The sequence below is a fragment of the Pleurodeles waltl genome, chromosome 4_1, assembly GCF_031143425.1.
Source record: "Pleurodeles waltl isolate 20211129_DDA chromosome 4_1, aPleWal1.hap1.20221129, whole genome shotgun sequence".
Lineage (NCBI taxonomy): Eukaryota > Metazoa > Chordata > Amphibia > Caudata > Salamandridae > Pleurodeles > Pleurodeles waltl.
In genome coordinates this window covers 388392423-388418097 of record NC_090442.1, presented here as the reverse complement: position 1 = coordinate 388418097, position 25675 = coordinate 388392423, and the positions used below count along the sequence as shown (strand labels likewise).

Sequence of the window (25675 nt, the reverse complement as noted above, 5' to 3'; positions counted from 1 at the left end):
TGTGGGACAGACCTTTGATGGGTCTAGATCATTGCTAGACTTTAGTCCATTATGAGTTCCTTCAGATACTGTGATAGGGTCAAACATTATTCAGAGCTTGAAATTGCTGACACCGCAGAGTTGTGCAAAAAGTACCACCTTTTCAGGCAAGCAACATTTTGTTGCAAGGTTTGACTGCCCAGCAATTGACTGGAGTACTTGAACTACACATTTCGTTGTAAAAACAGTTGTGGTAAAGACTTTTGTCATTTTGCCATCTTTATTGAGGCTGATTCCCATTTTTTTGTTGCACCAACAACCTGGGATAGTTGATTTCTTAAAGAGGTCCACCATTTTGAAGGACTTTCCCTTTCAGGCTTATCAGAGTGCCTCAAGGGTATATTTTGTCATTCATGCTCCTGAATAACTGTACAGATATTCGGGTAGGTGTGTTGTTAGGGCACCGTGTATCATCCACCAGTTGGCAGTTCTCCCAGAGAGTGCCCTTTGGCATGGATGTTAAGGTTCTTAAGAGGTGCCCCTAGACCATTGACAAATGGCTGCCGGCTATTTCCACAAACTTAACCCATCCCATTCAGCTGCCTAGTGCCTACGCGGTTGCAGCGAACCCGCACACTATGAACTGTGATTTGTCTACAGTCTTTCATCTGTAGCCCGATAGAAGAAAGGCTCACATTTTTTATTTTATGTGCTTTGTAAAAGTGATAGGATTACTGTGGAAAAAAGAGGTTTAGGGTGGGGATTTTGACAGAATACTATTAAATTGCACTTGAAGGATGGGCGAAAGTTTCTACTCTGATTGTATGTAATTATTGAGCATGTTTTTTTATTTTATTGTATGAGTGCCTTAATGTGATTTTACAATGTATTAACACATGCAAAGTAATAAAGGAAATAGACACATTAATGCCTGTCTGGCAAGATTGTTGATAACATGTTTACAACTTTATAAGTATTTCATACTGATTTGCTTTTTGTTATGGCTCCTAGTTATTTGAAGGACTGAAGGCCTACCGTGGGGAGGATAATAAAATACGCTTGTTTCGGCCAAGACTCAATATGGACCGGATGCTTCGATCAGCAGTGAGAGCCACTCTCCCGGTATGTTGTGACAAAGAATACTTTGCTAGCAATGCTCTTAAATACGTTTTATCAATAAGAAGTAAAGCACTTCGAGATGTCTGCATTGTCGTCCGCATTTTCTTTTGCAGAATCATGATGTTAAAGAGCTAAATGGACAATATGGTGCCAGCCTGTTACTATCCTGATACATGCCTGGATTTAGTAGATCACTTTACTCACAAGTGTCAGATACATAGTGTGAAGCCTCGCCTACCGCTGCTCACTGCAGGCGCAGCTCAGATTGGCAATATCACAGAAGGTGATGATTGATGGTGGCTTGTGTGAAGCAAGGGTAGCTCCTCCAGGTGCCCTGAGGCAAGTGACCTCCAAATTCTAATGTTTTTTAATTCAATACTTTTCACACGCGTTGCCACTTGTACAAACCTTTAGCAAATGACATGCTGGCTGCTATGCATTACCTAGGTATTTACTTCTGTAATATGTGAAAATCAATTTTCCAAGCTAATTTCTAACCCTGTTGCAAAATCTTGTCTGGGAGTTTAAGCTCTGGAAGAAGCTCCTTGTCTCTCTAATAGGTTGAATGGAACCAGTCAAATTATTGTACTCCCTAATTTCTCTACATTTTCAGAAAACCCTTGGAGATGTTTAATGCATTTTAGGTGGCTTTTTAGACGAGTCACTAACCTACTTTAAACTCAGCTGGGCCTCCCAAGTGTAACTATTGTCTTCGTGACCTGTCCTGTTCAATCATTTTCTGGATATCACAGAATTCCCTACATTACCCCACCCCAAATAAAAGCATATTTACGTGAGTCATCATCATTCGAGGTCACGAAGCACTATGGGCTTCCTAATTGCTATCTCGCATTAGAAGTGGCTTAGGAAGTTGCATCGCCTCAGCTTTGCACAGCCTTCCTACACGACATGCCTCTGTGGGGTTGCCTGCTTTTTCCTTTATCACTGTTTGACAGAGGCATATGGATACTATGTAAACCTCCTGGTGCAGGACAAAAAGCAAGTTCCTCTTTAAAAAAATGTGTGACTCATGTGCCAGAACTGCACTCTCTCTTCACTATTCTTTTCCTTTTATCATCTTAAGTATGTTGTAAATAAATGATGATGATACAGTATTCTTTTTATGAGCAATGCCTAACCTGAGGCGGACACTCGTGAACAGATACTCTTGATGGCAAGATACAAGCATATTCCCCATCAAGGTATCCATCTGACTCTTAGTATAAGCAACTGATGGCAATTATTCAAACAAATATTTCTGGAAGGCAGTTATCGATTAAAGCAGGAATGAAGGAAAAAGGCCAATTCTTATAGGTGATTTGAAGACTGATATATAAACAGTTGAATGTTAATCATTTATATCATAGGAGTGAATGCAATTCTGGGCCACTACATCTCTGCCACACAGTATATGCCACATACTGTTCAACCTTGAAGATAGCTTGAAAAAGATCTTTCCTCTATACCTCACAATTGTCTATGACCTTTCTAGATCCCTGTTCCATGCTCAGTCCTTTTGGGGGATCTGAAGATGTCTTGCTCTTTGTGAGTAGGAGGAGTGATAAATTTCCAAGAAGGGTTACTCACCGTATGCAGGGCATGAGTTGATCCTGTAGAGGCTCCTTCATCATGGTTTGCAGCCCGTTAAGGCTGCATACAATTGACTCCTGTAGATCTAGCAACTACCCGGTCCATCAGTGTCAGTCATACTTTGAGCACCTTTGTGGATTTTGTCTTGCTGCTATCAATGAACACTTTTTTTGGAATTCTTCAGCCACTTGTCAAATGCTGATATCAAACACAGGCTAAATTCTTTGCTGATAGTCAAGGATATCCTAGCCCAATGTTGTTAGTTCCTTTCGTTAGGCAGCTACCTCCCTCTGATTGTACACGTTTGTGTCTAATATCTATGTACTGCTCCTTATGGCATAAAAAATACACAAACATCTGTAGTGACTTTATTGACTTCCTTCCATCCATCGAGTAAGGCACAGGACTAATTTACACCACGGCCCCTTCCACAAGGTATTTAGTCTCAGCGGACCCTGAACCTATCTCAGTGTGCCCCTGCTGTTTCATGCCTACTCTTAACGGTATCTGCATGTACCTGTTTTTGATATGTGTGCTGCTGTTTTTTACTTTTAGGTAGACAAGTGAGTTAAATGTGCTTACAAAAAATAAATAACACCATGTTTTCAGATTGTTGCATTGCAATTCAATATGAAACTATTGATCTTTGCTGCCTTAATATTTGTGATGGGTTGTGAAAATTACTAGCGTGATTGAATTTGAAATACGAGACTGTTTCTAGCTCTGTCTTTTGTAGTGCAAAGCTTTCGTTGGATTTGAATGAACTAATTTTTCTGCTAACGTTTCTAGTATTCTGGTGACTACTGCAATTACTTTCTGAAACTCTCTCTAGTGTTCAATATAAGGTAAAATTTCATGTAGGAACCCTGACCCAGGTCTTGAAGAAGTGGGCCAGGATTGCTGCTGTCCATTCTTCGATTACCACTCTATAGGCAACCAGAAAGGTATGGAGATATGTCTTCCACCTGCATCCCCGTTACTCCTCTTGAACCATCCTTTCTATAACCCAATGAAATTGGGATGCTGAAAGCCAATGGATCTTCATCAGACCGCTTCTGTCCTTGAACTCGGAACTTTGGTTAGAGACATCATACACCATGAAACCAATTCAAAAGAAAAGCTGCAGCACAACCTCCAGCAACTGGGCCACCTTAGTCCGCAGCCTTTTAGAACCTAGTAGTCTAGCCCACAACAGTTGGGGCTGAACTTTTGCCAGCATTTCGTCTGGTTTCATACATTGTCACTCAAATGAAACTGACTGCACTGACTTTTATTGCTGAAGCTATTCTTCAGGCTTGTCACCAAAAGTAATCATGAATAAGTCTTTTTGAAGTTTTGAGTTTGCCTCGGTATACCACGTTCTCTGCTTGAATTGGTGTTTAGGAATGTCATCCTTGGCGTGGGATTGATTTTGCTCTAATATCCAAAGTACACATTTTCCGTGCACTGGAAGAGCTTTCTCTCTATCTTTAGTGCTCTTGATAACACTATAGTTCAAGGCTCTTTCCTGGCTCTTTTATGATGGTGAGTTACAATTCCCTTTGCTTCTTCCTTTTTGATCATGTGTCTGCTTGTCGAGCATTAATGTGCTCTAACAATCTAAATCTCAGTCATAAGCAGCCTGGTGTGTTTTTTTGCGCTATGGCAGCTCCTATTTGTCCTGCAGCCCGGTTTACTTTCCATTCATTAATTGCAAGCACAAATACAGTTTTAGTCTACATACACAAACATGAACAGAGGTATCAATGCTAATATTGAAATGGTCCGAACAAACCCACATAGAGGAGATTCTGGAACAACAAATATGAGGGGACACCAGGGGGCGTACAGATTATTGTGAGAGGAAGGACCCCTTTGGGTCACCCGGGAGAAGCCTGAGGGATTAGGGCACCTGAGGGGGAGGAATGGCAGGCGTGATAGGCGCCTCACCAAGAGACCACCAGCCCTGTAACAGGAGAGTGCATACAGTAGTAAGGGTATCGGCGGAAACGGGGCAAATCTAAGCTATGGTGGTCGTCAGTCAGCCTGGTTTCAATGCCAGTTTTATGATATCCTATCCCGTAATCTGTGGGGCATTACCAGCCTCGGATTTCAATGTTCTCACCACATTGTCCTTTGCCTGTGCCCTATGTTTGAGTTCAAGTTTCAAGGAGAGAAGGGCAGGATGGCAGCTGCCTTCCAATTCATCACTTTTGCGCGCTGCCTAAGCCTCCTGCCTTATCCTTCGAGTTACAGGGTGTCAAGCCCAGGAGGCATGTCCTCAGGGTATTATTGTGGTGTCTGCCGCTGGAATGAGCAGGCTAGGACCAAACCTCAGTCCAGGAGGGCCTCAGTACAGGGCACATCCAAGGCATGTGGAAAAAGTTTGCATAGTCGGAGTTGCATCTAGGAAATCTATGAGAGAAGTTGTGGAACAACCTGTGCAGTTGTGTAAGGGTCAGGTATGTGCTATGAACAAACTCAGATTGTAGCAGCTTGAGATGCACATTTCTGGAGATCTTGGAGACACAATGAAGAAAGTTCGACCAGTTCTGGTTCGACAGGTCAGTTTGCAGGCCTTGGCTCCAGCGGAACTGGAAAGCCATCAACACCGGTCCACTGCCCTGTATACATCAGCAGTCCTGTGAGTTTTGAGGCTCAGGCCCGGAGACACCCCAAATGTTGCTGATTGTACTCTGAAGTGCAGTGTATTTAAGGAACTGTCTCAGCGAAAGTGTGTAAACCTGGCAAAGTTCTGCAAGTATGATAGGCCTCCTGCATTCGAGCAGCTGTCCAGGGTGTCAGTGTCACCTGGTGCCAGTTTTGCCCAAGTGGCTGGTGTCCTGATTCTGACAGAGCTGGGCAGACACCAGAGAGGAAGGTCTAGCTAATATGTGGTTTTGCAGAATCTGCAGTGGAGATGTTGGGACCATCAGTGCCAGATCACATGAAGCAGAAGCATGGACCATGTATCTTAGGGAGAAGCCCTCAAGACGTCCCTTAAAACATGCAGAGGAACAATTTGTCTAGGGCCACCTGGTGTCTACCCACTGCCCAAATCAGGCCAAAGAGCCAGGTATTATATTCGCGAACAATGGATTTATACAACATCAATGGGAGGTTGGTGAACAGGTATAGCAGGCATTGCAGGGGCATCACATTTTTTTCTAAGGCTATGCGACCCATTGGAGTGAGTGGAGGCCGCTGCCAGAAGGCTGAAGGGAGGTGCAGGGTTGCCATCAGGTTGTGAAGGTTACCTTCTAGATGATTTCCAGGTCCCTACAGACATGGACGCCCAAATACTTGAACATCAGCAGGGCGATCGGGAAAGCGAACTCTGTGGTCCCCATCAAGAAGAGTGCTCAGGAATCTGACAGCGGGAAAACGCAGGATTAGTGTGCATTGAAGCAGAGACCCTAGGCCATGCTGAAAAATTCTAGTGCGTTCATGATCTTTGCCAATCCGGGGGTGATTTTGCAGAGGCATATTATTTAATTTTCTAAGCATTCAGGGACCCCCTGAGTAGGCTTCACAGACTCCCAGGCCCCCCCCCACCCCTGGAGCTCAGATTAAGAACTATTGGTTTAGGGGGAGTGAACAGCGTGTTACTAACCCATCAGGTACGCTTTGTAAACTAGAAGCTCAATGGAGGAAATATTGTGTATTGCAAACATGGACTGGCAAGATCAAACAACCTTAAGCACAGTTTATGGTCGAATGACAACGGTAAATAGTTTACTTCTTTTCGAGCTTAACCTGTGCTGGTGGTTACCGTATGCACATACAATGAGAACCAGTCGGCCACATTTTTCCATGGAAGTCTTGGCAATACCTTGTGTCTTCCTTTGTTTTATAATGTGGGTTTATGAAAATACAATTAATGCGATTGTGCGTTGTCCTTTCATAACCTCAAAGTTCTTGGTTACACTTTAAAACGTGCACCCGCCAGTCGATTATCCTATTGTAGGGAGGAATCTGGACGCGTTCGTAAGATGTAGCAATGCAGATGTACTGAATCGAGACAGGAAATGAGATTTCTTTAAACAATATTATTGAGCTGGTGGTGACCTCAAGCAACCACCTCCTTAAATACACAAATGATGGCGAAAGACGAGAGAGCTCTTTTAACGCAAAGTTTTGTCAATGTTTATTGTACATACTAAACGAATAAGAGCTCCCATGTGGCGTCACTTGTTCCATTTGCTGAATAAATATTTTGCCTCTGTAACATGGATGCAGACAGTTTATGGCATACCCCGGGCCAGTTGGTGACTGTGTATCCGACACTGTTGACAGCACACATCAGAAAAAACTCCTCATCTGAACCACGGGTGTTTTATTGTGTTTGTTTTACCGTCTACAGCTGTTACCGTGCCAGGGATCCCAGTCCATGATCCCGTGACCGTGCAGTTGATGTTGCCAATAGTCATTAGTCTGCCCTCTAGGAGTTTGACTTCAGTCAGTTGTCGTTATCATCGAACCATGAGTAGGGACGCATTTTTGGGTGAGATAGCGTGACTACAGGCTGTTCATATCTTGGCACTGGACTGGACTGATAATTTCAATAGTATCTTTGGACTGGTCAATCCTTTATCTCGGTCATGTCAGAAACATTCAGCCTCCTGTGCGTGAAAATGCAGAGCCTTCAGTTGTGCAAGAATTACATGTCTTGGCTCTCTCTATTGTGAACCTACTCCGTTATTGAAACAATATAACTCAATGTTTTGAAGACTTGTCATCCTTTAGTGTGGCCCAACAGTGCTGTGTCAAACAGATCGCTGGGTAAACTGGAATAGTCAACGGAGCCAGTAGAGACACTTACCCAGCAGTTCCAGGGGCACAGCTTCCGGGGTGCTTGGGATGTTACACCCCCCCCCCTTTATACATTTATTTTATGTTAAATAGTTAGATACATGTGCTTTCAGTCGTGTATGGTGAGGTGTCTGTCGGACTTCACCAGCAATACATACACAGAGACAAAAATGCACACACAGACGCTCATTTTCTGTTTTTAAAGTCCTTAAAATGTTGTTTATGTTACAAAATATTGTTTTCTCTTACTTTATACTCGTACGAATCTGCATTCCTCTCCCCTTTCACTATCCCCTAGTCCCCTCTCTTACTCCCTGCTTGTCGTATAATGTATTATAACATTATATGCAGGCGTGATTATTGGTAAATCTGAGCCCTCCCCCACCACCGAATCTTACTGACTAAGCTCTGCCCCTGAGCAGTTCCCCTGACTCTAACCCCAGGTTTCGCTGTGATTGAGGACTTCCGGTATATGACATTCTCTGTGCTCTACAAATCCCTAAGTAAGGCCATTGTGGAGTTACTGTTTATGGATATTCCTTTCAGCAGAGTAGGCAAAGATCAGGCCTTAATTTGGCACTCATTTGTTTTTTTTCTTGGGGGTTCTGGCAGCAAATACTCAGGCCTCTTTGAAAGTAATAGTTTGGGGCAGTCTATGCAAGTGATACTCATTTCTTTTTTCTTTGTAAACTTTTTATTTTTTATTGAACAGTTTAACAAAGTAAACTGCAGTGACATTAGACATTGCAGATCAGAAAAGAAAAACAGCAGAAGCCATTGAGAAAGACCCTGAAGGACAGTTACCATTACAACATTGGACCATTGCAGCAGCAGTCCACAGTTTGGTGGTTAAATCTTCAGTTGCTCTATTACAATACTCAGTACTATCCAGGGGTTCACAGATGTTTCCCCTATACACATTCCACTTACCCCAGATTTTCGTCCATTTATTTACGTAATGCATTTTCGCATATACCACTCCACAGCCAGCATACACCAGTCCATGTTATTTTTCCAGTCCCCCCAAACTGGAGCTCATTTCAGATCTCTACATGTGCGCTATATTCCGCTTGGCCACCATCAGTGCTAAGGTGAACCAAAGTCGGTCCAGCCCACAAATTGAGAAGACACCATTTGGCCTACAGTGCCTGATTGTTTCCCACCACTTCATTGAGGCAGGTCAGAACCCTCTCCGAATAATGCTGAAGGGCAGGGCAACTCCACAGCACATGGAATTACAAGCTTTCCTGACAACAACCCCTAGGACACCAAGCTTGATCCAATATGCCCATTTGAACCAGGGTAGTAAATTCATAATAGTTGCAATGAAGTATTTTTATTTGCACCAGTTGAAATCTGGAGTGCATGGCCACCTCCCTAGAGGTAGCCAGGGCTTCCGGCCACTCTCCCTCCTCAAAATCCCCTAAATCTCACTCACAACTTGTCAGCAGCCTGGCCAGGAGATCAGGGGAGTTATAAATTAATTTGCAGTAGGTGAGGGAAATTGCCTTTCTCTGCATGTACTCATCTAACAACCAATCCTCCGGTGAAGGGGACTCTGGGAGTTCTGTCCCCCTTAGAATTTCTTAACAAAGGGTGTTCCTAATCTGTAAATATCGGAAGGTCTTGGTGTGGGCCAACTGGTACTCCCCTTGTAGCTCTGTGAAAGGAAGCACGTCCCCTGTCTCCACAGATCACCTACCCTTGACAGACCTATCAAGTCCTATTTGTCAAACCCTCTTTGTGTGGCCAGGGTGCCTAACCTCACCGTATCCCACAGGGGGGTGGCCTGTAAGATCTTATCTCTCCTCCTCATGTCTTGAAGTGCAGTGTGCCAGAAAGCCACTCTATTAACGGTAGTGGCAAGTGTATGCTCAGCCCCAGGACCTCCATAAATGGCTCTAAGGTGACCACCAGGTCTCATATTGTCCTCATCCATCCTATATGCTGGTTCCCTCTCCGGGAGATGGACCCAGTGTTTAACCGTGTCAGTTGTGCCACCCAATAGTACTTTGTTATGTTGGGAAGGGCTATACCATCCTCAAAACAACTCTGAGTCTGTTCTTGCAGAGCAACTCACAGGGGGCTCCCATCCCAGAGAAGGCTGTGCCCCACGTTAATCTATGGTCTGGAAATAGGTTGCAGGAACAGGATATGGCATGTTATGGAGCATGTACTAGAACTGGGACAGGGCCATCATCTTGAAGAGGGATGCCCTTCCCAAAAGAGACAGAGACGGGACCCTCCTGTCTTGGACATTCACTCTCAGCCTGTCGAATAGTGGCTCCAGATTATGGGTGTAGAAAACCCTAGGATGACACATAATGAAAATCCCCAAGTATCTGAAACCACCTATTACAACTTGGGCTTCACAATCAGTCGAAAATACTGGAGTCTTACTACTAAGTACGTATATTAGTGATGTACACTATTGATAGTATAGCCTGAGTACCTTTGGTATAATGTAAACATGTGCATGATTCCTTCAAGGGAATCAGTGAGGTCGACATCATACAGAAGAATATCATCCGTGTAGACAGAGATTCTATCTTTCCCACTCCACAGTCCATCTCAGCCCTCTGATCAGAGAGTTGGTTCTCACCCAGGCCGCCAATGGCTTCAGCACCAGGGCAAAGATTAAGGGGGAGAGAGGACAGCCCTGCCTCGTGCCCCATTGCAGTGAAAATGGGGCAGACGAGCCCCCATTCACTGCCACTTGGACAAATGGATCAGAATATAGGAGTTGGATCCATTACAGGAAACAAGGACCAAGTCCAAGCTTTTCCAACACTGCATAAATAAAAGGCCACTCTACTGTGTCAAAAGCCATACGTGCATCCAAGGGTAGTATGATTTCATCTTCCTGGATCCGGCATGCTCGGTCCAAGACACCCTGCAAGTGTGACACAGGTTAATCACTGTGCTCCTGCCTGGCATGAAGCTGGACTGATCAGGATGAGCCAGTGGTCTAATCAGTTGAATCGAGCGTGAAGCCAGAAGTTTCACAATTACTTTAACTTCCGCATTCAGTAAAAAAATGGGCCTGTATGAGGCACACTCCTTAGGCGTTTTGCGTCCTCGTGGATCACTACTATAGTGGCCACTCTTTGATCTCTCTGCAGCACACCAGCCTCTCAGCTTTCCAGGAACATGCACAAGGGGGGAGGTTTCAGTTCAGGGGCTGCAAGTTTGTACAATTCTATGGGGAGTCTTTTGGGACCCACTGCTTTACTTTAGTTTAGAGCGCTAATGGTTCCTTGCACCTCCTCCTCCGTCAGGTTTTGTTCCATCGATTCCCTATCTGACTGCGACAAGCTCAGCATTTCGATATCAACTGGGAGCTCTAGAGATCCCTCAAGTATGGCCATGTTAGCCGAGGCATTGATGCAGGTATAGTAGGCCGCAAGCACCAAGGCCGCCCCCCTGTCTGTCCTGCACGTGCTCTCTGGCCTCATTTAAGCTTTCTAGAACTCATCAGGACCGCGCCTCCCTCCTGTCCAGCCAATTGAGGAGCTTCCCAGGCCTATCACCCATCTCGTATAGGCAATGTTGAGTATCACAGAAGGAGGCCCTGGCTGCCTCTGTCACCACCTCTCTATATTCTGTTTCAAGGCCAAATTGTGGGTGAGGTCACAGTTGTCACCTGCGACAAACTAGGACTCCAACGCATTGATCTCATTCTCGATCTTCTCTAGACTAGCTCTCATCTCTTTTTTATATCCAGCAATCAAGGCTATTCCCTGACCTTGTATCACCATTTTGTAAGCCTCCCACAGCATCTGGGCTGAAGTCATGGAGCTCTTGTTCGCCTTAAAATAAGCCTCTGTAGTCTTGAGAAGACTCTTGCAGATACAAGTTACTTTAAGGTACCAGGTGTTTAGTACCACCCTATGACTACCGCCACCATCTGCCAGTCTGTAGGCTGCACAGACTGGAGAGTGATCTGAGATACCCCTGGTCAGGCGAGAGACCTCTTTAGAACAGGGGAGTTGACGAGCCGAGGTTAGTATGTAGTCAATGTGTGGAAGACTCCCATGGGCCCTCGAGTGGAATGTATATTGTCATGCTGTGAAATTAAAGTCTCTCCACATGTCAACGAGCCCGTGTGCCCCAATAATTCCACTAAAGGCCTATGTTGCAATGTTGACTGGCAAGAGGGCCTCCTCATTGTGAAAGCCATTAAAATCACCTCCCAAGAGGAATCCACCCTCAGGGAGTTGGTGTAGAAGCGCTCCAGTATCTGAAAAAGCATCATCTTGTAGCCGGGGGAAGAGGGAATCTAAGCAATGTTAAGCGTGGTGCCCTCCCATTGTCCCATCACTGCTACAGATCTCCCATGGGGATCAGGCAATGTCTTCTGTACGGTAAGCGGAGGGTTTTACGCATAGGGATAACCACTCCCCTCTACCCCCTTGTGAACTCCACATGAGCGACCATCTTGTAACCCACTCTGTCTAATGCGTGGCTGGTATTACCCTGTAAGTGTGTTTCCTGGAGGAGAACTATATCAGGGGAATGTCTCCTAAGGTATTGTAGCACTACACCCCATTTAATTTGGTCCCCCAATCCATTGACATTCCAGGAAAGGACCTTAAAGGCAGGGGACATCAATGTTTGACCATGTAGCTTAACTACCCAGAGGCTGCTGACAGCACAAGTGGTCAATCTCCCGTACAGTATACATAGGAGCTCGAAAAAGAAGGCCCAAAGAGTGTAACCCAGTTCCCTAAGGGAAGCACATATCCAGGTTGAACTTGGCTGTGGCTACAACTGGAGGCAACAATGGCACACATGAACAAGCATTGGGTCTAGCTCACTGTTGCAGGAAAGAAAGGATGTCACAAGAGTTAAAACAGAACACCATAACAAGAAAAAATATCATAACAAAAGCCCCAACATAACCCATGCATGATGGACTTAAATCTGCCCGCCCCCCAAATGTGAAGAGTGCCTGTTGCCCCAAAACACTTAACTAACTTAGGGGGACTGTGATTCCTGCTGTACCTTCACACAGCCACTCCCCTCATAAACGCAAATAGTAATTTTACAGCTGACGAGATCAATGTCTTGAGTGTCTCATTGACACAGAGTTCAGTGGATCTCTTGAGGAAACATGGAGAACCAGAGCCCCCTCAACCTCAATCACAGGGGGCGGTTGGGATGGCACATACTACTAAACCTGCAGATCTTGTGTCTGGTGGAGAGGTTGGGCATCGGAGTGCCGGCCCCTGTCTGCCATCGGGACTCCGATCTCCTGACTCTTCTCCAGCCTTCCAACCAGTCCCAGGCCTACTCCAGTGTCATGAAGTAGATTGTCTTTCCCTCGGCCACCACACTCAGTTTTCCGAAATATCATGGAGTACTTAATTTTCCTCTCCGGAGTAATTTCTTGTCCTCCAGAAAGGATCAACACTGCAGATGGACCTTGAGAGTGAAATCCTGGAAGAAGGTGATGGTGTGGCTGCCACACTTGACTGGTGGGGCTCTATAAGTGGTCTGCAAGATGACGTTCCTGTCCCGGTAGTTAAAGATGCACACAGTGATCGGGCGCGAGGGTGCTCCTGGTTTTGGAAGAGTGCTGGGGACTCTGTGGGGCCGCTCAATGGAGAAATAGTTTGAGAGGCCACGGATCTCAATTTGCTTGAGTATGAGTTCCTCAGCAAACAGGTCGACTGCTGGACCTTCCTAAAGTCCTGGAACCCCTATCATTTGGACATTGTTCCTTCGGAACGGCCTTCATAAACCTCTAGGCGGGCCTCCAAGGCGCCCATAGTCGCACTTAATTCTGCCTCTCAGGTTTTCAGCATCTTTGTCTTTGCCTGTAGAGCGACAATGGAGTCCTCAGTTTCTTTAATTTGTGCTCCAATATTGCAGAGATCCGCCCTTATCAGGATGATGTCAGTGGACACAGCGTCTATTTTCTCTTCCTTGGCAATGCGAACCCCCTGTATCACTGCCATAATGTCTGTTAGAGTGAGGGTCTCCACAGCATCCGCTGGTTGCACCATGGACGATTGCTGGTCCTCCGGTGGTGATTTAGGAGCGGCCTTCTTAGTTAGAGTAAATTTGTCCAACTTAATTTGATGTACTGCCCTGCCATCACTGGGGACAATGGCTTTGTTGCCTCCATCAATGTCCACCCGCTATGTACTGCCTGTCAAGAGATGACTGGCTAATCCCAAGTGCCCTGTTAGGTTTTAGGTTTTCCTTCTCCACCCCTTACCCTCTGAAGATAAGGTAAGTGGTTGTCATGCCCCTCAGGATGCAAACTCCCTTGATAGTGATCTGGCCTGAGAAAGGGCTCTTACTTCTCCAGTGCCTTACATTTTCCTCCCTGGCCCAACAGGGCCTCCGCGTCGGCTCCCCACCAGCAAGAGTTACATGAGCACGGACAGTCGCTCTTGCACTGTACAGATGAAGCAGTAACAAATTTAGGGTCCTGGTGGGACTTGAACAACCACCCTCTAGCAGCACCACCTACAGTGCGTGAAGGCAATCCCTATGAGGTGAGGTAATTACCTCGATTGCGCTGGCTGTGCTGTTTATGGGCTGGAGTGGGGTCGATAGTGTTCTGCAGCTTCAATTCAGTGTTTTGGAAGGGGCTGATTTCCTCTTGTACCTTAACAGTGTGCTCTAATGACTCATCCACTGGGGCAGGCACAGCAATTAGCCGCTCAGCACGGCAACAATCTTGTCACTCGTCCGCCGTGAAGTACCAATCAATTAGGCCTCCTCAGGGACTGGGGATCGCCTCTTTAGCATGCGGTTGCACCCTCTAGCAGACATGGGCGGTCTGGTGTGAGATCGCGGATACCACTGTCGGGGCCACCGCAGTGTGGATGGGGGAGGCAACGTCCTGTCACTGCCGGGCCCCGCTGCAGGCCAGGAGGCAGGCGGTTAAGTCTCTCTGAGACCCGCCGTAGACCCTTCTCCGGGATAATCACCTCCCCTCGACAGCAGCCTCTGGAGCTCTGCTCCCCCCTGGGCACTCAGTGTCAGTAGCTCTGGCATCTGATTCAGGGCAGCTGTGGCCCGAGAATCTGCAGTGCAATGCAGTAAGTAGGTCCGTGCGTGACCTCCACCATATCTTGTTACTACAGTTCACTGATGCAGTCTAATATTGTAGTTAAAGCGTCTTAGAGGCCCCAAAACACAACAGTTATATCCTTCCTGGATGCAGGACACTGTAAGCAAATCCTGTGCGGACGGTAGACGGATTATGTCACAGATGTTAGGGAATTAGTGTGGCTGGCTACAGGAGCCGCATCAGAAAGCAGCCATCTTCCCTAGCGGTTGGCCACGACCCCTCAGTGAGGCTCAGTTCTTTGTATCAGTGGAGTAAAGTCTTAAGTTGAATCCCAGTGTACGGATGGTTTCTAGACAAGAAAAGTTGTATTTGTCTTCCGTTTATCTAAGGTCATGTGCAAACTGAAAACTTCGAAAGCAGATGTCTGTTTTTTGGTATCGCTGAATTCCCTTTGAAAATTAAAGTGCTTCAGAAAGTAATTTACCAAAACTGTGGCTCTGTGGGCAACACAGCTGTGAAGGGAAATTCCTATGCCTCCCACAGACCTGAAATCAGGAGCAGCATCTATCTATCAAGACACCTCAGAAACACAGAAAAACAATTGTACTTCTGAATATCGAAGTCATGAATATTGTGGTACAATAGTATCATGGACAAAATAACGAAGACCAAAATACTGAAAGATAAGTGTGTATAGAGGCAGTATAGAGTGCTTATAGAGGAAAAATAGATTCACTGTTACTAACTCCACATCTTCGTACCTCCATCGTCAAAGTACATATATGTGGAGTTAGGTATTATAAAATCTAGAATTACTCACTTTTCAATATTTTATCGCCAATATTTGCCTCCTTGAATATTCTGGCTTCAATATTCAGAAAGCACACCCTGAAGAACATGTTATTCATGTTAGCTTGAACAAAAATAAACACACTTCTGTCGAATAATGTTTATTTGTTAATATTCTATGTAAGTTCTACTGACCTGACTCAAGCATAATTCATATTGGACTGAGTGTCATTTGTCGCTAGTTAAGTAAAAATCATTGCTTTCCATTCATTTTTTTTAGCCATTTGACAGAGAAGAGCTTTTAAAGTGCATCCTAAAGCTTGCTGAAATTGACAAAGAATGGGTTCCATATTCAACTTCTGCCAGCCTATACATCCGCCCGACGTTCATTGGAACAGAGGTATGAATACAGTTTTTCACATTTGCTAATGCATTACTACATTACATAAGATATGTTTTGGTAACATGTGAGGATTTTTTTTTTCCCCAAGTATACGTAAAAAAGCAATAGCTAATAAATACTTTAACGTCTTTTTTAACAAGGAAACCTAACTGTTTTGTGAAAAGGAGTCCAGAAGCCGTCCTCCTAAGGGTCCACATGAGAACCTCTTTAACAGGGATTTCAGGTGCCAGGCTATAATTCAGTGGAACACAAGGGTGAGGTCTCATGTAAAAGCCTGCCCAATCAGGAAATGAGAGATAAAGCATGGGCTATCAGGAAGGGCTGGTAAGACCTGAGCAAAGAATTATTCTGTCCCCCCAGTTTATGAGCGCCTTTGGAAAATCAAGTAAGTCAATATTATTTTTCTTGGTTTTTCCCATCACCTTGTGATACCTCTCAACTGGTGTAGGAAAGTGCCACTGTTGGCATGGATATCCCCCTACATTTTGCCTAGTGTTGATGCCAACTTTGATTGAAAATGTGCTGGGAACCTGCTAACCAGGCCCCAGCACCAGCGTTCTTTCCCTAATTGGCACAGCCCTGTCACACAGTTAAGTTCCTTGTAAAAGGTACCCATGGTACCAAGAGCCCTGCGGCCAGGGAAGGTTGCTAAGGGCTGCAGCATGTATTATGCCACCCTAGAGGACCCCCTCACTCAGCACATGCACACAGTCTTGCAGCTTGTGTGTGCTAGTGGGGAGAAAAAGACAAAGTTGACATGGCACCGCTCTCAGGGTACCATTCCCACAAATCACTGCCTGTGGCATAGATAAGTCACCCCCAGGCCTTACAGCCATATGGCAGGGTACACTATACCACAGGTGAGGGCATACCTGCATGAGCAATATGCCCCTACAGTGTCTAAGTTGTTCATTCTTAGGCATTGTAAGTGCAGTTTAGCCATATTGAGCATATGGTCTGGGAGTTTTGTCATTATGAACTCCACAACACCATAATGGCTTCACTGAATACTGGGAAGTTTGGTATCAAACCTCTCAGCACAATAAATCCACACTGATGCCAGTGTGGGATTTATTGAAATGCACACAGAGGGCATCTTAGAGATGCCCCTTGTATGTTGGCCCAACTGCTAAGTGTAGGACTGACTGGTCTGTGCCAGCCTGTCACTTTCAGACAAGTTTCTGACCACATGGGGTGAGTGCCTATGTGCAATCTGTGGTTAGAAACAAAGCCTGTCCTGGGTGGGGGTGCTTCACACCTCACCCTGCAGGAACTGTAACACCTGGCGGTGAGCCTCAAAAGCTCAAGCCTCGGATTACAGTGCCCCAGGGCACTCCAGCTAGTGGAGATGCCTGCCCCCCAGACAAAGCCCCACTTTTGGAAGCAAGTCCGGTGGGAAAATTAGGGATAACAGGGAGGAGTGACCACCCAACCAGGACCACTACTAAGGTGTCCAGAGCTGAGGTGACACCCTCCCTGCAGAATCCTCCATCTTGGTTTGGAGGACACAGCCCAATAGGGATAGGAAATTACCCTCCTTCCCAAAGGGAGTGGGCACAAGGAGGGTGTAGCCACCCTCAGGGACTGCCCTCTGACCCCTAATACACCTGTAAATCTAGGTGCCTTCCTGAACCCAGCCAACCAGATTACTGGTGACCTACTAGAAGAAGAAAGACTGCTAAGTTGAAAACCCCAGCAGAGAAGAAGGAAGATGACAACTGCTTTGGCCCCAGCCCTACCGGCTTGTCTCCTGCTTCAAAGAACCTGCTAAAAGACCAGCGACTGCTGCCAACTCCAGAGGACTGCCCTGCACCCAAAAGGACCAAGAACTCCTGAGGACAGTGGCACTGTCTGAAGAAACTTACAACCAAGGACTCCCTCCTCACTCGGATGCGTGAGTCTTGACTACTGAGCACCTGACGGCCATGGCCCATGTCCAGGTGGTCCACCCAGCAAGAGAGGGTCCCTAGGCGATTGCTAGGAAGTGCCTACCCTGGGTTGACAGAGGTCAACCCCTCCACGATGACACCTGCAGAGGGAATCCTGAGGACCCCCTGACCACGAGCTCCAGATGAAGATATCCGACGCCTAAAGGACACACTGCACCAGCAGCCCCCAGGCCGTGGAGAAACCGTCTCCGGTGCCTCATCGTTCAGCAGATGGCGTCCCTTCCTGTCCAACTGGTGGTGTGCCCGAGACACCCCATGGACCCCACCTGCAGCCTCTGAGTGACCCCCGGGGTCTCCCCATAGACCAGCATTGAAAACCCACCTGGCCGCCCCTCTGTCGCTGAGGGTGTGTGTTTGGTGCCTACTTGAGGCCCCGTCAGGGCTCTTCTAATCCCCCCAGGTCTGCCCTCCGAGTCGCGGGTACTTGCCTGCTGACTCACCAGATTCTGAGTACCCCCTGTCTTCATAGGAGCCCACGTTAAAATTGCTCAACTTTGACCTCTACACCCGGCCAAGCCCATGTTGTTGGTAGTGGGTGATTGGGGTTAACTTGAACCCCAACCAGTGGACTTCCTAAAACACAAAGACTGAGATTGTAAGTGTTTTACTTACCTGTAAACAGCTCTTAACATTTCTTGCCCCAGGAACTGCTTGAAAAATGCAGTGTCCATTTTTAAAATAGCTTTTTGCCAGTACGAAACCTTTAAGGTACTTACCTGCAACTTGAATTTTGTGGTTCTAACAATAAAAAACATTGGTCTGGAGTTGTCGTTGAGTGTGTGCTTCTTCTATTGTCTGTGTGTGTACAACAATGCTTTGCACTACTCTCTGAAAAGCCTAACTGCTGGACCACACTACCACAAAGAGAGCATTAGTAATATCTACTTTGGCCTCATTTAAGCCTCTCCCAAGGTTGAAATCAGAAGAAAAGGAACCTGAAAAGTGAGTGCCTCAATGCTACCACACTTCAGCAAGCTATTACTAGAGCTGACACTATACCTTGATATCCCCGCATTGCCACTCGCACTACTCAGTAGTCCTGACTGCACCTGGCACCAAGAAATCAGGCAGTGACACATCTCAGTCTGCTCCCTGTTGGATGTTCTATTCCTTGGTTCCTAACACCACCGCCAGTCGAAGCAGCTTTCTAACAGGCTTCCTTTAAGACGTATTAGAATCTGCTTTGACAGATTGCAATCTTTTTCAGGATATTAGGCAGTAGATTCTAAATAGTCAATTTCGGAAGAATACATAATGAATTGTACCAGGAAGCTCGATGCTCTAGAGAGCAATTCACTTCCTCCTAGATATTATTAAAGGATATAGCCAAGCCTAAATATTTTCCTTTTTTTTAAATTAAGCTGTATTCATTAAGTCAACATATGTTTTTTTTGGGAGGTGAGAGGGCTAAACGAAACACATACGTCAAAAGCACTGTTAAGCCTTATGCACCCAGTTATGGTGGGGGCTGATTAGACAGTTTAGTGTGTTATTGCTCCCTCTACAGGGATTTTTGTGTAGTTTACAGGTTCCAGATTTACATCATGAGGACCAGTCCAGTTCCGCCTTTCTTCATAACGAGATCGATACGAATAGATTACTATTGAGTTGGGTGACAAATATATCCTTAATTAATAATCACAACGTGTAAATAGTTAAAGGTTAAACACTATATCAAAATGCATAGTCTTCTCAAAATGTATAGGCTTCATTTCTTACTACGACCATTAGTAATTTTAGATTGCTGTCCTTGTAGCTACTGTAGCCTTTGGCACAATATGCCATTCTCTGCTTAACCAAATTCAGTCATTTCGTTTCTTACAAAAACATAAGATTTTATTAATATTCGTTTTTTCATTTCCAGCCAAAACAAAGCATCTATGAAGATAGTTCCATATGTTATTGGTCGGTAGGCGTGTACGACCTACTAAGGCTTTCTGTGGCAAGATATCTTATAGGAAATAATTTTACGGAATCTATCACACAGTTGTTGTCACCATGTGAGAGATTATTAGAACGAGGTGGTTTGTTTATGGCACCACCGAGTCTAGCATTTGCTGCATAACCTGCCGTTCAAGGTCTTCCAGTGTTGACACTAGTTCTCTGCGGATAAGAATGTTATTCCCCAAGATAATACTATTTACGTTTACTCGTTTCTGTTGAAAATGAAGGTGTGCTGCATGACTGCGAATCAGCTGTCGAGGGCTGGGAATGAAGATGTACTGAAGCATTTGTTTTCATACAAGCTTCCTGGGCCCCGGTGGGACGTTCAGGAGTGTATCATGAAGAATCTTCAGGGCCAGGCGATAAACGATAGTCGAGTTGTGGCCTAGAGCTGTGTCGCCTTCGGACGTAGGGAGCCAAGTTCGAATCCCCGCATCTGCTCAATACCTAATAGTTGGTAATTCTAGGCAGATCATGTAATCTCATCAAGCCTAAAACGTTAAACTACTGTTTTTTTTGTTTTTTTTTAATAAAGAACCCTAATGAACTCGGGCCAAGTTTGTGCTATATAAAATTGCAACAAAAAATCCTACATCGTGTTATTATAATGTCATGGTACCTACTAGAACTTTGCAGCTAATCCTTTTTACCTGCCTCTTTGTAGTTTGATTAGAAGCCTTTCGACTAGAAGTTGGTCATGTACTAAGTGCAGGAACATAAGAACGTGTTGCATGACACTTGACCCGAATGAAGTCACATGAAATTATTTGGAAGGTAAAGAAGAATATTAGCATGGATTGGAGAGTGGATAAAGTTTGTACATCAAGGCCCTGGGGGCATGCCTATATCTTATGCGACATATAGCATGCCAAAAATATTACATCCACTATATTGCAATAATATATATTGATATTGACAATGTAGTGGTGAGCAGTGCAGTGGATGCAGTATTATTGTATGTCAGTATTCCAGACCTCTATATAGTGCCATACAACACTATGCTGTATTTACAGTATCATTGTAATCCTTGATGACTCAACTGTGTGTATTGTGGACCATTAAGTTTTAAGAGGTTATTTTCTTTACCTGTTTAAAAGGCAGAAGCAGAAGTACAAGGCGGCAAGCTCAGGGTAGCATATTAGAGTGTTGGGGTGCTAGAAGACGATACACCTGAGTCGCAAGGTAATCAGGTAAAATTTGGAACGTTAAGCTGTGCAAGGTTTTGTGGTCCAAGTAGATGGTGGAGGGTAGAGAGTGACCCGGTTTTAGCAAATCGTGAGCACGTTTTGAGAGGGCATAGCAATTAACAGATTTCTTAACTAGAAACAAGATGCAGTAGTAGTGAAAGGTAAACTCCTAGTTTGTTTTACCCTGTAGGCAAGATTGGTATAAAAAAGATGAGAAACGTTTCAGAGGCAGTCAACAAGGCGAGTAATCGACATAGATTTAGAAGTGTTTGTCATTGGTACAGAAGGCTGTAAGATATCAAGAATTAAGGTTCAGATCTCGCTCGCCCAGTTCACAGGAAATGTGAATATCTTCTCCCACGTGCATAAAGGTAGTTTTTGTAAAAACAGAGATCGTAGGTAAGCTAACTAAGGAGGTTGTTTTGTTCTACGTGGGAAGAGAGTTGCTGACGTCATTTCTGGCATGTTTCAAAAATCAGATATTCAAAAGCTTGTCAGTATTGCTTTACATTTGTCATTAGTAAGCAGTCAGAGGTACGTAGGCTGAGGCAGGGTTTGTGTTGGTGGAGCTTTATTTACCACAGGGAGAACGTCCAAAAGGTCAGCAGATAAGTAAAACTGACATTACATGCCATCTGACCACTACAGTAACTTCAGAGAGAATTAAGCTGCACAGCCCTTTACCTAGATGACTGTTCACAGTACTCTCTTTTAAGATACGTATTTATTGAAAACTTCAGGGTACAATTTGTAACTAGCAGTGACCAATAACAGGCAGAAGCATGTAACTACCAAAACTACTAAAACATAAGGCAGGCATAACTTTTAAAAGATTTATAGTGATAATATTTAAATGACAGGAGATGTAAACTAATCTACAGCAGTTCAATGCAGCCACATGGTGTGGCTTTTGCAGCCCTTAGCCTTCTCCTGGGACTTGGCCAAAGCAAGAGACAGGTTATGTTAATTAATCGAATTGTGAGTGTTAGGGGTGCTACAGTTAACGAATTCTACCTTTATACTGCATTTATCATGCCTGGAACCTTCAGACACTCAGCGGCAATTGGCTACCTGACAATCAAGCAAAATGTCCATCTGCTGCCCAGAACATTTCACAAGTTGTGAAAATCACTGTTTATGAGTTACAGAAACAGCAAGCACATAATACATTAGTTAAACATGAGCATATGCTCATCACTGCAAAGAGAAGTGCAAAACAATCACATTTTGAGCTATGAGCACATAGTAAGAGGGTGATTGGTTTAAATATGATTGTGGCGAGCCTAGTAACCTGCTACCATTAGATGTTCTAACAATTATTGCCTTCACAGGAGCACATAGTTATGAGTCTTTTTTTGCTTGGGCTCTGAGATGTGTTCTGTTCTTATGTTCTGACAATTTTAATATGAGCTAGTACACTGATGTGAAAAAGAAAGTATCCCATCTTAAAATTTGCTGTCTTTATATAGTAAGATTTATCTGACATGCATCTAGTTCTCACCAATTCCTAAAAGTAGACAGACGTAACTTCATGTGACAAACGGCCCCAAATTTCACTTGGTCATATGTTGAAAGCAGCATTCACAAGCCTTGTGGGAAAAACACCCACACTGCAGGAGAACTCAGGTGCTGCTAAGCAAGTACAGATGATTACTTGCTCATCGGAAAGTGCTACCATCAGTATTTAAAGTCAAGTTCATGGTAAGACATCATACATAGGTCAAAAGATATCTGTGGCAATCTCAGAGAATGAATTGTTGCTGCCCATGAGTCACATGAAGGCCATCATTCCACAGTCAGAAAAAATTATTAACGATTGGTGAAATTTCAGGATGGTTGCCAATCTACCCAGGCATGGGCGGACTGTCCAGCAAATTCACCCCCACGATCAGACCGTTTACTGCTCCTAGAAATCCCACAAGTTACACGCACAATCTGCAGGCCTCTCTCATTACGGTAAAATTTAGAGATCCTGATTCTGCCATTAGGGAAAATTGAATAGGTAAAGCTTTCATGGAAGTGTAGTCAAGTGAAAATCCTTTTTCTCCAAAAAGAACATTGCTGTAAGGCTTAGGTTTTCAAACCAGTACCTGAATGAGTCACAAGACATTTTACTATAATGCACAACATGTTTGTGGGAAACAAAACATTACATATCATCACAGCAAACTCCTACCAACCATGAAGTATAATGGTGTGGGAGCCCTCTAGTGGAAAACATTTGGGGGAGCAAATCTGCGAGGCAAATCTCATTTTAAATAAAGATCCGTTTTAAAACATCAATTTTACCAATCTAAAGTCCCCTCTTCCTGGGCCCAAGCTGGGTAAACCTTTGCCGTAAGTAGAGAATTAATCAGGAACTGCAATTCTAAAACACTGTATACATCATCACAATTCAATAAACATTTTCATTGGAGTCAATGATGAGATTTTGGTGTGAGTTTCAAAGCTTTATTAAATCTTTTTTTTTTGTAAATAATTCTTTATTGAATGCCACCAATGTTGATCAATAACACTGCAGCACAATGCAGGATGAAGCATAAAGCTTGTTCCAAATAAGTTAATCCCTATTCCAAGCTATGGAAGCCATGAAGCCATGAATAGCCATTAGTTCAGATGTAAAAGCATTAAGCTGTTCATAAATCTTAAGCAGAACTTCCCATTAGGAGAGGTTCATGAAAACCAGGAGAGTTATAGAGCAGCATTGCATCAAGCAAGGAAATAAATAATCTCTCAGTGTGAAACTGAGAAGTATCAGCAGTGGGTCTGGGTGAGAATGTATCTGAAGATATCCTCAAGAAAGAGTCTCTAGAGTGTCTAAGGAGAATCTCAAGAAAGTCTAAAGTGAGACTCAAGCTACTCTAGGAACACGCAGTTATATTACGTTTTCATATAATCAAGTGTGATAAATTATAGCAGCAGCTCATCGTCTCGTCCAGTCAGATAGGAGTCTCATCATGGGAACAGGACAGCTTCTGTCGACTAAACAAACGAAACAAAGAGCATCTCAAACACGAGATACAAATATGCCACAAAATGTAACACTACTATAGAGCAATTTTAGTTTCCCAGGAATTCTTGCTATAAGACAAAAACATTGTGCTTTTAAGATCTGAGCCTAACCATAACGTCCCTGTAACCTTTGTGTTCGATGGCATGTGTGGCTGTAGATACACATGCTTGGCTTAAGTCTGCTATCTAGTGTTGGGCGCCGAGTGTTGCAAGTTGTTTTGTCCAAAGAATCTTTTCGAGTCACGAGATCGAGTGACTCCTCCTCTCAGTGATAGTGCGCATGGGCATCGAGTCCTTTGTTAGATTGTTTTCTCTCCGCCATCGGGTTGGGGAGTTTCCTCTTACTCCAGTAGATCTCGGTTCGGACTCTTTCTAACTTTCCTTTCTGTCTTCCTTTCAGCAATGGTATAGTATTTTGATTGCGTATTTCAAGACTTAAACTAATCAGTCAGATTCTCAGCATCGGGGTCGGTTCAAAGTCCTTAGGAGTGTCCATGCCCTTATTGGGCCTACTCCGTCAAGTGCTGTCGAACAATGCAGGACTGATGGAACAAACTCCATTTAAGTTCTGTCCTCGATGCCACTCCAAGTTTCCGCACACAGATCAACACTTGGTGCGTAACTTGTGCTTGTCCCCTGAACAAAAAGAAGAAAACTGTGACGTTTGTTGATCTTTTCACGCTAAAAAGACTCTCCCGGACTGAAGAGAAAATCGGTTAGAGATGGTGTAGAAGACACCGCAGGAAACTCCTGACATCTTCAGAGAGGAACATGCACAAGAGGAGATTGGACAACCAGGGTTAGGAGTATATTCCCTATACTTCCTTATACCAAAGAAAGATGGGTCATTAAGACTAGTTCTGGATCTCAGACCTCTCAACGTATACATACTTTCAGAGCATTTCCACGTGGTCACTTTGCAAGATGTTATTCCCCTATTACAGCAAGAAGATTACATGACAGCATTAGAGCTCACAGATGCTTATTTCCACATTCCCATACATTCATCACATCACAACTACCTCAGATTTGTCATTGCGGGAAAATATTATCAATTCAAGGTTCTGCCATTCGGGGTAACAACCACTCCCCGGGCATTCACAAAATGCTTAGCGGTAGTGGCTTCATTCCTCAGAAGACAACATATTTACGTTTTCCCGTACTTGGACGATTGGCTCATCAAAGCCAATACCATCCAACAATGTCAGAAGCATACTCAGTACACATTAAACCTTCTACACACTCTGGGGTTTACAATCAACTTTCTCAAGTCCCATCTCCAACCCTCACAGATACAGCCTTGTCTGGGAGCAATTCCCAATACTCACTCAGGGTTGGCATAGCCAAACCCAGCACAAATTCAAGCTTTCCAAACTCTTCTGTCTCTATTACAGGAGAACCACACTTACACAGTGAGACTAGTGATGCAACTATTGGGGATGATGGCTTCCTGCATTGCCATCGTTCTTCATGCCAGACTACACGTGTCTATTACAGTGTCTGTCTTGTCAGTGGTCTCAGTAACAGGGTCGTCTTCAGGATCTAGTATTGCTGGACCGCCAGACTCACCGCTCTCTGCAATGGTGGAATCCCATCAACCTTTCAAAGGGGCGGCTCTTTCAAGACCCTGTGCCTCAAATCACTCTTACTACAGATGAGCTCACCTCAACAACCTTACAATACAGATGGGATCATATTCAACAAACATATCACATCAACTGCTTTGAGTTACTCGCAGTCTTTCTAGCGCTCAAAGTATTTCTGCCACAACTCTCCCACAACGTGGTTCTAGTCTGTACAGACAAAATGATAACTGTGTATTATCTGCAGAAACAGGGGGAGACACGCTCATCTCAATTGTCCCTTCTAGCTCAGACAATTTGGA

General features: G+C 44.5%; 1 protein-coding gene across 2 annotated transcripts in view; it reads left to right on the top strand.

The window, feature by feature from the left end:
• BCAT1 (branched chain amino acid transaminase 1) overlaps window positions 1-25675 on the top strand; it is a 183046-nt gene that overhangs the window by 106644 nt on the left and 50727 nt on the right. For both annotated transcript variants that reach the window (XM_069228580.1, XM_069228579.1), the window contains exons 4-5: window positions 991-1101; window positions 15576-15695. In XM_069228580.1, coding sequence (XP_069084681.1) covers window positions 991-1101; window positions 15576-15695 — 231 coding nt within the window. The remainder of the gene's footprint in view (window positions 1-990; window positions 1102-15575; window positions 15696-25675) is intronic.